This window comes from Mesoplodon mirus (assembly GCF_964341445.2).
Source record: "Mesoplodon mirus genome assembly, chromosome: 5".
Lineage (NCBI taxonomy): Eukaryota > Metazoa > Chordata > Mammalia > Artiodactyla > Ziphiidae > Mesoplodon > Mesoplodon mirus.
In genome coordinates, this window is record NC_138980.1 from 131,676,501 (window position 1) to 131,689,795 (window position 13,295).

Genomic DNA, 13,295 nt, shown 5'->3' on the forward strand with positions numbered 1-13,295 from the left:
CAATATATGAAAAATTTTATGGGAATATAGCAAGGTTCCAACAGAGCAACACTAACAAAATTTTTCCTTCCAGTTCAATAATAAGCTAAACTCACACAAGATACTGTGCTGCTGGTGGCATAATTTTTTGATACAATTAACACTCCCATTTAGTAAAACTTCTACCTGATTTATTTTTTCCCATGCAGTTTACTTGGTATGAAATTGGTATGAACTTGGTATACAGAACTAAATCATTACCAGCTCTTTTCTCACCTTGTTCTCCAATTTTGGGGTCATTGTCCCCTTACAGATTAGTAGATAAAGACAGATTGAGCAAATAATTAACTTTAATTCATTTTTTATTTATTCTACTATATTCATTATTATTTATTTTATTCTCCCTACCCCACTCTAACCCCTAGACATGGGAAAAATACTTTCAAATTTATCTGAAAAAATCCAGAATGTCCTATTCTGGGACATCAAAAATAACAGAGTAATACTCACTGTATCTGACTAATGTTTTTGACATCCCAGAACAGGCATTCTGAAATATGCATAAAACCTTGAACGTGCAGCAAACTGTTTATTATACAGTATTTTAATGTGAGCCTGGTTTCTAAAAAAAGTTTTAAAACATGACGTATGAAAGCTCCTTAAATTGTTTCAGGTAAAATTTTTATGTTGTAAAACAGTTACCACCAGCCACCAGTGAAAATATATTTTAAACACATTTATATTATAATAACCCAATTCTAAAATCCATGTACACATGTCATAGTCAGTGCTCTGAATAAAAGTTAATTACACACCAGAACTGTCAAATTCAGCACAGCCTAGTATAATGAATGTGAATGGCTCTGCAAATAGAAGTTACTAAAAAAATAGGCATTAATAATAATTAGCTCTTAAAGCAGGTTATGTCATAAAATTTAACGAATTACTATAAGGCCTTTGGCCTTGTTTCCACCTTCAACAACTATTTCCTCGATGGAGGCTTTGGAAATTGCTTTCCATGATTTTTCTTCAATTAATCACCACCACCACCACCCCTCCCTCCCCCGCAAAAAAAGCCAGCAAAATTAAAAGTAAATTCTAGTTGCACAGCAAATTACACTGAATGTAAAATAATGGTCTCAGTAACAATTAAGGTAAATTACCTTAAGAAGATACTTTAAAGCTTAAATTATGAATATTTTTCTTAAACATAATTACTACCTAACCCCCACTTGGCAAACTGTGTACACTGTTTTTATTTATGTAATATCATTAATAGGTATACACAGGGGCAAATGCTTATTTATTTACACATTTTAAATAATGTCCTCTACCAATTTAATATTTTAATTTCAAAAAGCTTTCTTTACAACTTGCAAACTGAATACAGAAAATCAAAGCAAACCAAAGAAGCCAAGTAATTTATAAATTTTTAAATGTTTAGCTATAAAATCTCAAATATACATAAGTAATAAATTAACCATTTTAATATATTTTATTATTACGTAAAATCCTTTCCACCTCCAAATTTCATTCTTACACACACACACCATATCTACTTGCCGATTTCTAGGAAAACCAATGGTAGTAACAGACAGGACAGAGATTAAAATAACTGAAAAAAACATGTGAGATACTAACCTTCTGCACAAGGAACAACTATCAGAGCTCTGTCAATAAAAACCGTGTTAGTTAGATGCTGGGCCACGCCAACACTTGATGGATCACGAAACTTAACATAACATACTTTGGAAGAAAAAGCAAGAGGTGCGTTGCTGCAAGATAAAAAGAAAAACAATTGGACTAATTAACATTTAGTTGGTTTTGTCGTTTTCATTTAAATTTCTTACTTATATCTTTACATAATCTTACAATCAAGACAGGAATTTTTGTTGCTAAGGATCATTAGGACATGAAATAGCAGAACTTAAGTCTTTTAATGGTGATTTGCTGCAATGACTGAAGGCAAATCTAGGCAGGCCTATAGCCTTATTTGTTAAAAACCTGAAATTTAAATTAATGCCTTCTTAATCTGAGTGAAATGTGAAAATAGCTGACTTAACCCAAGGATGTCCAATCAGTGCATCATCATCAATAGGCAAAATCCCATTTCATAAAAAAGCCCCAATCCTCAAGACTTCAAATTTTCTAACTACTTCCAACCCTCCCTAATGTGATTCCTGGCATTTAAATCACTAAAAACTTCACAACGGTCTTAGAAACAATCAGATAACCTGGAATTAAAATTAAGGTCTTTTGCATATACTGGCCTACTTCAGGCTACGCAGCATTGTGATTTTCCAGACAAAAAATTTTACAAACAAAATTTTACATATTGTATATGCAAAAGAGCAAAGACTCTTATAAGTCCTACTAGATTTAATCTAGGCAGGACTATAGGAAAAAGAAGCCAGACACAGAACAGATGAAAGCAATTTTTCCACAATATGAATCCATTGTGTTAGATTCCAAAATATACTATCCTCATAAAGGATCATTTTGTCAACCTGCCCCTAGTTATGTTCAATTAAAGTCTGTAATTGTCTTTAGCAAGTAAAAAAAGACACTAAATATACAGCTAATGTTTAACATAAATGTACAATCCTTTAAAATATTAAATTTTTCACACTAAAAAAAGATCATTTGAAAAATACTAAATATGCATTGTGCAGCAACAATAATTTACTTTAGTTTACAAAACAGGTCAAGGAAGTTCACCATAATCCTAGACCTAGTAAGTGGCAAAGATGAGACTTAATGTCTACTCATCTAATTCCAAATCTCATGCAACCTTAATTATTCAATTAATCAAGAATTTTAAAGCCACTTTAATGTACTACTTAATTTGTAATTCCATAAATATTCATTTTTTAATTAAAAAAGTACATACAGCAACAAATCCAGCTTGCTAACGGCTAAATATATTTATATTAACCAAACACTAAGATAATAAAATATATTTGCATTTAGAACTTGAAACTATATATATTATTATTAACATAACTAGTCAGGCTAATTAAAGTAGCAAAAATAAAAGTAAAACTCTACCTCTTTCTCACCCAACCCAACTCAATTCTTTCCTGCTTAAGGCCATCTGATTCAGGCTTCAAGCCAGTCCTCTCCAACAACCTCCCCCTACTCAACACGTAAGTCAAGCACTTGTACTTGCCATGAGGTAAACACATCTGCATCCCGACTTAACTCACCTATACATTACCAAGTCACCAATTTAGGCCTCTCCAGAGCTCTAGATTCCCAGATCCAAGTGCCTGCTGGCATACTGCACGGGGTGATAGTCAGTCACAGGACCCACCCCTGAACTTATTCTTAAATTCATTACCCTCCTTCTGCACCAATCCTGCTCTTTGTCCTAATTTCATATCTCATTACCCTCCTTCTGCACCAATCCTGCCCTTTGTCCTAATTTCATATCTCAGTTAAAGATACTACCACATTATCTAAGTCAGAAATCTGGAAGTCGTTAATGTGACCATCATTAGTGCTGTTCACCAAATATTTCCAAATCTCCTTCGGGCTACATAATAAAATTCTATTTCTTTTTTCCTTGAAGTTAGGTGTGGCCGTGCAATTTGCTTTGGCCAATTAAATGTGAGCATAATTGACATGTGTTCCTATTCAGTAGCCTTAAGGGCCACTGCTCCGTCTTTTTCTCTGCCACAGTGACCAGCAACATCAAAGAGTTGGGTGGCTGATATATCAGCTTCATCCCAGAATGAGTGACTACAACGAGTAGAGTCCCTAACCCCACCAGTTTAGTATAAGAAATAAACTTGGTTTTGTCAAACTACTGAGATTTGTGGGTTGTTTCCATCCGTGACCCTTCCTTCTTTTTCATCCTATTGATCTTTAAATCCTCTGAAGACTGCCTCCTAAATAGTTGTCACACTAATTCTTTCAACACTCTCAGCATCAATGCCTTCATTCAGGCCCTTATCATTTCTCACCTGGATTACTACAATGGCTCCTAACTAATCAAACTGCCTCCAATCTCAACTCCTCCTTATTAACAATCTTCCACAAAAGCTGTTACAGAGTAATCTTTCTAAACCCTAAATCTCTTCATGTCATGCAACTGCTTAAATTTCCTCAGACACCCTTCTCTTCTTGCTTCCATTTAAAAAATCCAGGCATAAAAATACTTGTGGTTCCCAGAACACATCCTGAACCATCTGGGCCATCTTTGTACATGTTGTTTCATTTGGCTATGATGAGCTCTCTTACTCCCTTTTTGAACAGTAACTCCACTTTTCTTCAAGGCTCAAGTTTCGAAGTCTTCTGGAAAGCCATTTTAAAATATCAAAGTGACTAGGTCCCCCCTCCTGTATGTGCTACCAATACATCCTATATACTTTCAGCACAGTTTCCTTATGTGAAACCCTCAACAGATCTTGCAAGCTCTCAGACACAACTGATCAGCTACATGACACAAGAGCTTATTTCACTGGCCAACCTGAAACCTGTCATTTGGGTGGCCTGACCAAATGAACTTGAAAGTCACTTAGAGTAAGGGCTTGGGCCAGAAGCCACATGAGTACAGAATAGGTCTGAAAAGAAATTGAGCAGATACACAGAAACAAACTGAGCTGACAATAAAGCCTGACAGGAAGAGGCAGATAGTCGCCTTGGATGTTGATACCCTTCTGGTTCCCAGTCCCAGTTCCCACGAGGCCTAGTCTTTATTCTTCTACTCAGGGAAATCTCTTCCTTTTAATAATGTCTCTTCTTGAGCTAGATTAGGTAACACTGTTTCTGTCCTTTGCAACAACAACAACAACAAAAAACTATGATTACAACTAAAGCTACTAAAGCCCTAGCAATTTCAACAAGAATACTCTCTTTTAGCACTTGAAGAACCTGACAAGCCACCACTGAAACTGTATTTCCTAAATTGACAGATCCTTTTGTGAAAGGATGGAAACCTAAATCATCACTGTTGAAAACTACAAACATTTCCAAATATCCCTACTTGAAAACCACATCATTTCAAAGTTAAAACATCCACAGGAATAAGAAATGTGAGCCTGGTTAGTAAACCACACACTACTTGGATTTGAGAAGCCCAAAAACTGGTTAAAAGATGCTGATCTGTTCTGAACAGCATTATAGTAAGAGCATGGATCCTAGTGCTATAAGCAATTTTTTTCACCTTCATCTCCAATTACCTTCCTTAAAATAGACAGTAAAAGCAACACAGTATTTACTTTATAAAAAATGTAAACATATGACCTTTTCAGCAGAGGCAGTAACACTTTTATTTTGAATATTATAGGCTAAAATAATACAGTGGCAAGCCTGAATACAGATATCTCAGCAAACAAATGTGTATTTACAGATTTATAAATCAGTATATTACCAAATCTTATATTTAGATCTTCCTCTCTAGTTTATCTAGGCTATTAAATAACATTTACTTTTTAAAAAATTAAATAGGATTATCATGTTCAAATTTAACTCTGACCTACACTTTTAATTTTTAAAAGGGGTTACATATTCCATTTGTTCTAAATGTATGCCGCTAAAGAAAGTAACAGTACTCAAACATAGCAGATTTTACTTTGACCTCATTTGTTAATTCAAGTTTTGTTTTGTTTCTTTAAATATAAAACCTTCTACAATCACTTTCCAAACAAATCAGAATTTCTCACTGGGAGTTTAATGGAGAAATCACAGAACCAACTTTCTGAGTACCAGTTAAATTTCTTAGACCCTAACTGGTTATCTTATTTTTCATTAAACATGGTGATGGCACTGTACAATCTTTTAAAAAATCAATGTGGTAATACTATGTCCAATACTTTATTATATTAATATACATCTCTTGAGGATCTATCAAAAAAGATACAATGCAAAACATGGACAAAGTATATAGCTTTATGTATGAAAATATTAACTGACACAACGTATAACAGGGTTTCTCAGTAGGGCTCCAGTGATTGTCTGGATGCCACAATTCTCCTTTCTGTAAGACTTCCTTATGAATTATTGACACTTACCCACCAATGCCAGAGGCCCTCCAATCACTGTGGACAATCAAAAATACACATTTTTCAAATACTTCTAGCTAAAATTCAATGACAGAATGTCAAACACACATACACACTTGAGACATCAGCCTTTAAATATTACAATAAATAAAACACAACAATATGAAAAATGCTTACCACAGGCTGAGTGAAAAAAGTTTACAGTAACAGTGTATAAATCCTTTGATTATACTATATTAAAATAAATGCATGTAAAAAGGACTGGAGAGAGGTTCTGATAGGGTGGTAGGATCACTGGCAGTGTACCTTTTTCTCTATTTCTCCTGATGTGACTATATAGGTTATATTAATTTTAGCTAGTTGACAGCTTTTACCTTATTAGTACTTTTAAAGACCAGAGAAGTGAAGAAAACCAGCAAGCAAAAAAACAGAAAACAAAAAAACCCCACAGGTGTCGATGTTAGAAATCAGGCCAGGATTACCCTAGGGGTATTATGCACTTGAGAGGGGAGAGGACAACTCCTGGGGCACAGAGAATCCTATCCGGGTGCTGGATGTGTTCACTTTGTGAAAATTCAACAAGCTGTATACACTTATCCCTGCACTTTTCTGCTCCTTATACCTCCATGAAAAGCTTACTGAAAAAACAACAAAGACTTCTTACCATTGTAAAAAGGTTTTCATGATGTATGAGATTCCCTTATTGAGTAAAAAGTTAAAACAGAAATTCTGGATATTTATCATCTGGCAGCACTAATAAGAATTTTTAATATTTACAGTGAATGTTTACACCAATTCTTAATGTTTAAAAAGAAACTGAATCATGGCCTCATGCCAAAAAAAATTAAATTTAAAAATCTGAATTTTCATATTAGCAACCAAATTCTTAACATGTTAATGAGAAACTATTCTCACATTCTATTAAAGAAATATCGTTCCAAATTTAGAACAAATGAGTTGCTACTCAGCTTCCAAAGATTAATCATAAAATACTGTCTCCACACACTGCAAAATAGAATTATCTGTCTTCAATACAACTACCACTATTGCATTTTTATGCATTTCGGCCCAAATCTGCAAACACATCTTTAATATAAGGACCAGGTTATGACAACTTCATTACAGAGCAAGCAGAAAACATGCTATTAGAAAAGCATGTCAATACTTATGAAAAACAGGAATAGGGACTGACTGCCTTTAAGAAAAACTGGTCAAGGGTTTTGCCTGGCCTATATGTGTTATATTTATGTTACAATTTTGCAAAATGTATTACAGTTTGTGACACAATAATTCTATATTAATGCACTGTTTAAGTAAAGAGCTTTTTTATTCTCTGACTTTTAAACTCCAAGCAACTAACACTTGATTTCAAAAAACAGCCCATTACTAAATGTCAGATGATAACTGGCAGCATATTGCCACCCAAGTGCATTTTTCAACTATGTAAGTGGTGTTATGTTGGCAATGAAGAATATTCTGTGATATACTTCGTCTGCCCATGAGACACCTTATTATGACAACCTTGAAAGCAAGGTTAGTTTACAATCATGTACAAAATATTTTACTATTTGATTCCAGTTCCTTCAGAATACAGCACTCCTCCAAACAGTTCTCAATTATTAAGAAATGTTCTGAGCGCTTAAATGAAGAGATAGCTGAAAGCACTTTCAAAGTTATAAGATATTCAAAGCTATACATGAGATGCCTAGTCAGTAAAGATACACGTGCATGCCCTTATGAAGCATCTCTGACAAAACTGTATTACCGAATCTATTCATGTAAAACCAATTTATGCAAACCCAGATGAGTCATTCTACAACACAAACTACAAGACAAAATATTAATGTCATGAAAAACTTTTAAAAAGGTGACTGGGAAAAAAAATAAAAGGTGACTGGGAGGGTGGAGGGGTGGCTGTCCTACATTAGAGATAACCAAATGCATTGAGTGATCTGATTATATTCTAGATCAGAAAAAGAAAATGGAAAAAAGGCATTATCAGTATAACTGAAGAAATTCAGATGTTATATTTTAATCAATGTTAAACTTCTTGGATGTGTTCATAGTATTGTGGTAATGCAGGAGAACGTACTTCTTAAGAAGAGATTCACATTTAAGTGTTGAGGAATGAATAGTCATGGTGTCTGCAACTACTTTTAAAAGCATGGGAGAGGGGAGGGTTGTAGGGGTGTCTGTGTGTGTAGGTGGGGAGAGGGAGAGGGAGATACAAAGACAGAAATCAACTGTGGCAAACTATAAATGCAGATGAAGGGAACATGGGAGTTATTCTTTAGCTTTTCTGTATACATGAAATATTTCAAAAGAAAAATGAGAAGAAAAAAGTAAAATTTAAAAATCCAAACACCAACTTTTATCAATATCTATGCAGTAGCAATGCAATATACTTACAGAGAGAAAACCGAAGAAAAATAGGTCTACATGCATCACTATGAAACAAACCAAAAAGTCAAATACAAATTTTTTTAAAAAGGAGAAAAATCCTGGGGAACTACTATCCCTTCCTTCAAAGGATTTTGATAAAATGAACAAAATACGGAGAATTTTCATATTCTAAGCTCTAGCTTTAAGAAGTTTATGCCTGTAAGGAAGTAAACAACCTTCAAACCCCTTACAAATTTTGTGAGTAGACGGTACTGTACAAGGGAAATGTTACTTCAAAATACACTACTTGGGAAGTGTCTGAGAACTGTGAATGCCAGTCCAGATCTGGACTTTTAAAAGTATACAGCAGCAGTAATCATGTACGGACTATTACTTTTTCTGAAAGGTTTAGGACGGTGTGACCTTCTAGGAAGAAATTTTAATCCGTTGCCAAAAGGGTGAACAGACGTGATCTTTAACAACATGGATGGGCTCGGTTAAATGAACCAAGAAGATGCTAAATTTGTGAACACAGGCCTAGGGACAAATATAGGCCTAATTCCATCTGTCATCAGCTGCACACTTCCCCGTCAGCAACAACGGTCCGACACTGAGGCACTAAGAACTGGACAGTTTATCAGGCGCAGTCTCCGCGATTTGCCATTGCAAAAACGCTATCAGGAGCTTGCCATGAGGACTACCCCGGGCCCACCTGCGGCCATCTTAAGTTCGGGAAAAAAAGAAGGGGAGGAAGGGCACTGAATTCGAGGACCCGGCGGCGACCATAGCCCGGAAAGAACGAAAAAGGCAACCTCTCTAACTCCTCTGTAAGGGTTCTGCGCAGAGGTTAACCCACCAAATACGACTAACATGGAAAGCAGGAGCGTGGGGTCCGGGCCGCGGTGCCCTAATCAAACATGGGCACCAAGGTAAACCCAGCGGTCACGTGACTGACACCGCGCGCCCCCGTCCGCGCTCTCCCCCATGCCTCGGTTCCCGAGGTCTCTCTGGCGCCCGCGCCCCTCCCCCAGCCGAGCTTGAGCACTTACTCCGGTGGGTAGAGCCGCAGCTCCTCGATTTCTCCTAGGAAGGAAAAAAGCGTCCGCATCTGCTCGCTGGTCACCGCCGACGACAGATTCGTCACCTGAATCACCGCTGTAGGGGTGAGGCCGAAGCCTAAGCCCAACCCGAAGCCGCCGCTGTTCATCCCGATACCGCTGCAGCTGTCTGCCTCCCCAACGTCTACGACGCGTCAGCTAGGAAGCCGGGAAAGCGGAGAACGCGCGGCCGCGAGCGCGCTCCCGCTAGCGAATTCACGGCAGCGGGCAGGTCTAGCCGTCCATTTCACAACTCCCCTGCTCCCAGGGCTGCGCGCGTCAGCCGGAAGCGTCGCCCCGGCAACCCGGCGGATCTCGCGGGGCTTCGGCCTGGAGCTCCCGGGTACCTGAGGCTGTTTCTCCCCCTGCGCTTCCCCCTGGCAAGGTTTTGATCGAGTTTTTTCCCGGCCTCCACTCGATCAGTTTCTTGTGCGCCTGTAAACATGGGAGACCCACCTCTTTCCAGTCTTTACACTAGATAGGAATGGGGAACCAAGAGGCCTGGCCTGCTGGTGCGGAGCTGTGAAGAAGGAATGACTCGAGCATCGCAGATCAATACTTGACCGAATTATAACGTGTCATTATTATATACAGGCAGCTCCCTCGCCCCGACTATTTTAAAAAATTGGCCGGCGTCCTAACTGTGAAACAACTTGGGAAATTTTACAAAACCTGTAAATTTTGACGGAATTAAGGAAGGAAGCAGTTAAGATGAAGGCTATGCCGTTGTCGTTTAAAACATTTATTCGCTCACTACGCAGGTATTAATATTTGAGTGTTATGTACCAGACACTGTTAGACAAGAGCACATAAAAGACAGTTACGGAAGGTCCACATAGACCTTGCAACCTAATGAGAGACAAGTAACAGTAGTATGGAAAACTAGGGCAGCTGTTCCCAAAATTCCATTCACAGAACCTGGAGGGTCCTCGAAGCCTTTTGAGTGATTATGCAAGGTCAAAACCTTAATACTGAGACTCTTTGTTGACAATTGCACTGATGGTGTAAAAGCAATAGTGTGACTCCTGGCACCTCAGCAGGAATCAAGGAAGTGGTGTCAAACTGCGCTACTGGTATTTTGTATTCCTCACCTCCTGGCACTCATAGCATATAAAAATTATGATTTTTAAAACAAACTAGTTTAAGAATGTCCTTGACAAAGGAGTAAAAATTATTAATTTTATTAAATCTTCACCCTAGCATACACCTCTTTTTAATGTGTGAAGAAACGGTAAGTACTTCTGCTGCATGCCCAAGTAGGAGGAACATCTCCAGAAAAATCACTTGTGTGATTGTTCGAGTTTTCACACAAAGATCCAAAATTTTTAAAATTTGTATCCACCACCTTGAGCGTGACAGCTTTCCAGTATTTAGACTTTTCTGCTAAAAACACCAGTGATATTAACAAACGTATTTTTTCACATTATATATTGAAATAAGTGACCATTTGAAAATCTCAACAACTCAATGAACCACTGTTTTCAAAATAATCAATGCATGCTATTACAGAATCAAAAAGAGTCATCAAAGTGGATGGACCCATGGATTTTAATCTAGCAGAATACAAAAAGTTAATTCACGTCGTTTCAGATTCAGTCCACATTGAAATTGCACTCTTAGAAACTATCACATGTCCAGTTTGGTATAGTATCAAACAAGAATATCTAGAATTATCTAGAAAGACTATGAAAATAGTTTCCCCTTTTCCAGCTCCTTATCTATGTAAGACCAGATTTTCTTCATATGTTTCAACAAAAACATATCACAACAGATTGAATGCACAGATAGGGAAATCCAGCTGTCCTCTATTTAAGCCAGACATCAAAGAGCTTTGAAAAATGTAACGCAATACCGCTCTTCTCAAAATTCTTTTTTGGGAAATATCACTTTATCATAAAAATACATCATTTACCCCCCATAGCCATTGGGAGCAGGCTGAAAAAATGCATCATTTATATAAGTACATAACAGGTTTATAATTATTTTTACATGGGTTTTTTAAATCTTAAACTTCACAGATTTAATTTCTTTTTTTTTGATATATTTATTTATTGTGTTGAGTCTTTGTCGCTGCACACGGGCTTCCTCTAGTTGCAGCAAGCGGGGGCTACTCTTCCTTGCGGTGCAAGGGCTTCTCATTGTGGTGGCTTTCCTTGTTGCGGAGCACAGGCTCTAGGCGCGCGGGCTTCCGTGGTTGTGGCACACAGGCTTAGCTGCTCCAAAGCATGTGGGATCTTCCTGGACCAGGGCTCAAACCCGTGTCCCCCGCATCGGCAGGGGGATTCTTAACCACTGCGCCACCAGGGAAGTCCCAGGTTTAATTTCTAATATGATAAATATAGATAGATATCCCATAAATCTCTTAGGGTCCTTGATAATTTTTAAGAGTAAAAGGGTCCTAAGACCAAAATGTTTGAGAACTACTACCAGAGGGATAAGCACAGGGAGAATTGGGAGCATATAGGAAGGCCACTTAAACTTAGTGCCAGTGGAAGTCTTCCCAGGAGAGATGTTGCTTGCACTGAATCTTGAACAAATAGGAATTAGCCAGACAAGGAGGGAGGGAGGAGCAGTGAAGGGCATTCCAGACTGAGCTTGAAGAATATACAAAAGCAGAAAGGTTGAGAGCCCAAGTGAGGTCCAGAATATTCAAAGTTTAGTATTGCTAGACCAAAGGCTGAGAATGACTAGAGATACACACGAAAGAATAAGCCTTGATGAAAGATGCTGTTTGTCATGCTAAGAGGTTACTTCATCACAAATTGTTGGGAGCTGTTAAAGATGTTTGAGCAGGAGAGTGACTATGTCAAGATTCCTAGAATGACAGTTGTCACTGCAACATGGAGATACATTGAAAAGGGTGGAAACTAGAGGCAAAGGACTGGTTCGAAGGGTAAGTGGTGGTAGTAGTGGAAAGCAAGAAACAGTCCCAAATTTAGGGTCATTGAACCCATTTAAGAATAAAAGGAATAAAAACTATCCATTCGGGAAAATATATATGGACAGACACTTTGTTTTAGATACAATTACAAGTGTTTTTCAGTCTTCCTCAAGCCCAGCCATAGATCCCAGGGTTAACTTCCACTTGTTTAGAACACTGGTCTTCAGACTTTTATGTGCATCAAAATCACCTGGAGGGCACATTAAAACAGATTGCTGGCTCCATCCCCAGATATTCTGATTCATTAGATCTGGAGGAGGAGCCTGAAATTTTCAATTTCTAACAAGTTCCCAGGTGATGGTGCTGCTGGTGATCCAAGAACTCCATTTTTTTTAAATAAATAAATTTACTTATTTATTTTTGGCTGCGTTGGGTCTTCGTTGCTGCGCGTGGGCTTTCTTTGGTTGCGACGAGCGGGGGCTACTCTTCATTGTGGTGCGCGGGCTTCTCATTGCAGTGGCTTCTGTTGTTGCGGAGCACAGGCTCTAGGCTCACGGGCATCAGCAGTTGTGGCGCATGGGCATCAGCAGTTGTGGCGCACGGGCTTAGTTGCTCCGCGGCATGTGGAATCTTCCCCGACCAGGGTTCGAACCTGTGTCCCCTGCATTGGCAGGCAGATTCTTAACCGTTGTGCCACCAGGGAAGCCCCCAAGAACCCCAATTTGAGCACCACTGGTTAAGAAGGTTGTAAAGCGGTACTTAGTAGATTTAGTAATCTACTGTTGATGGTAAAGCAGAGGGAGGAATTTGTTTCTGGCCTGAGGGACCGTGTAATAGTGCCATAGTTTAGGACCAAAAATAAGAACAAAGAGCAAATTTGTAAAGAAGGAGCAAAAAATATTGAAATCCATTATGGACAAGTTCCTGAAATGAAATTTAAGGAAAATGTCC

The 13,295-nt window shown here is 38.1% G+C and overlaps 1 protein-coding gene across 5 annotated transcripts in view; it reads right to left on the reverse strand.

The window, feature by feature from the left end:
* SREK1 (splicing regulatory glutamic acid and lysine rich protein 1) overlaps nucleotides 1–9,712 on the reverse strand; it is a 54,660-nt gene extending 44,948 nt beyond the window's left edge. For 2 of the 5 annotated variants that reach the window (XM_082622331.1, XM_082622329.1), the window contains exons 1-2: nucleotides 9,416–9,710; nucleotides 1,621–1,754 (exon numbers count right to left, since the gene is read on the reverse strand). In XM_082622331.1, the coding sequence (XP_082478457.1) occupies nucleotides 1,621–1,754; nucleotides 9,416–9,573 (292 nt within the window). In that variant the 5' untranslated portion in view covers nucleotides 9,574–9,710. Of the gene's footprint in view, nucleotides 1–1,620; nucleotides 1,755–9,415 lie in introns of those variants that run through there. The other 3 variants (XM_082622330.1, XM_082622332.1, XM_082622333.1) reach the window with 3 other exon arrangements.
* Between the last annotated feature and the right edge of the window lie 3,583 nt (nucleotides 9,713–13,295).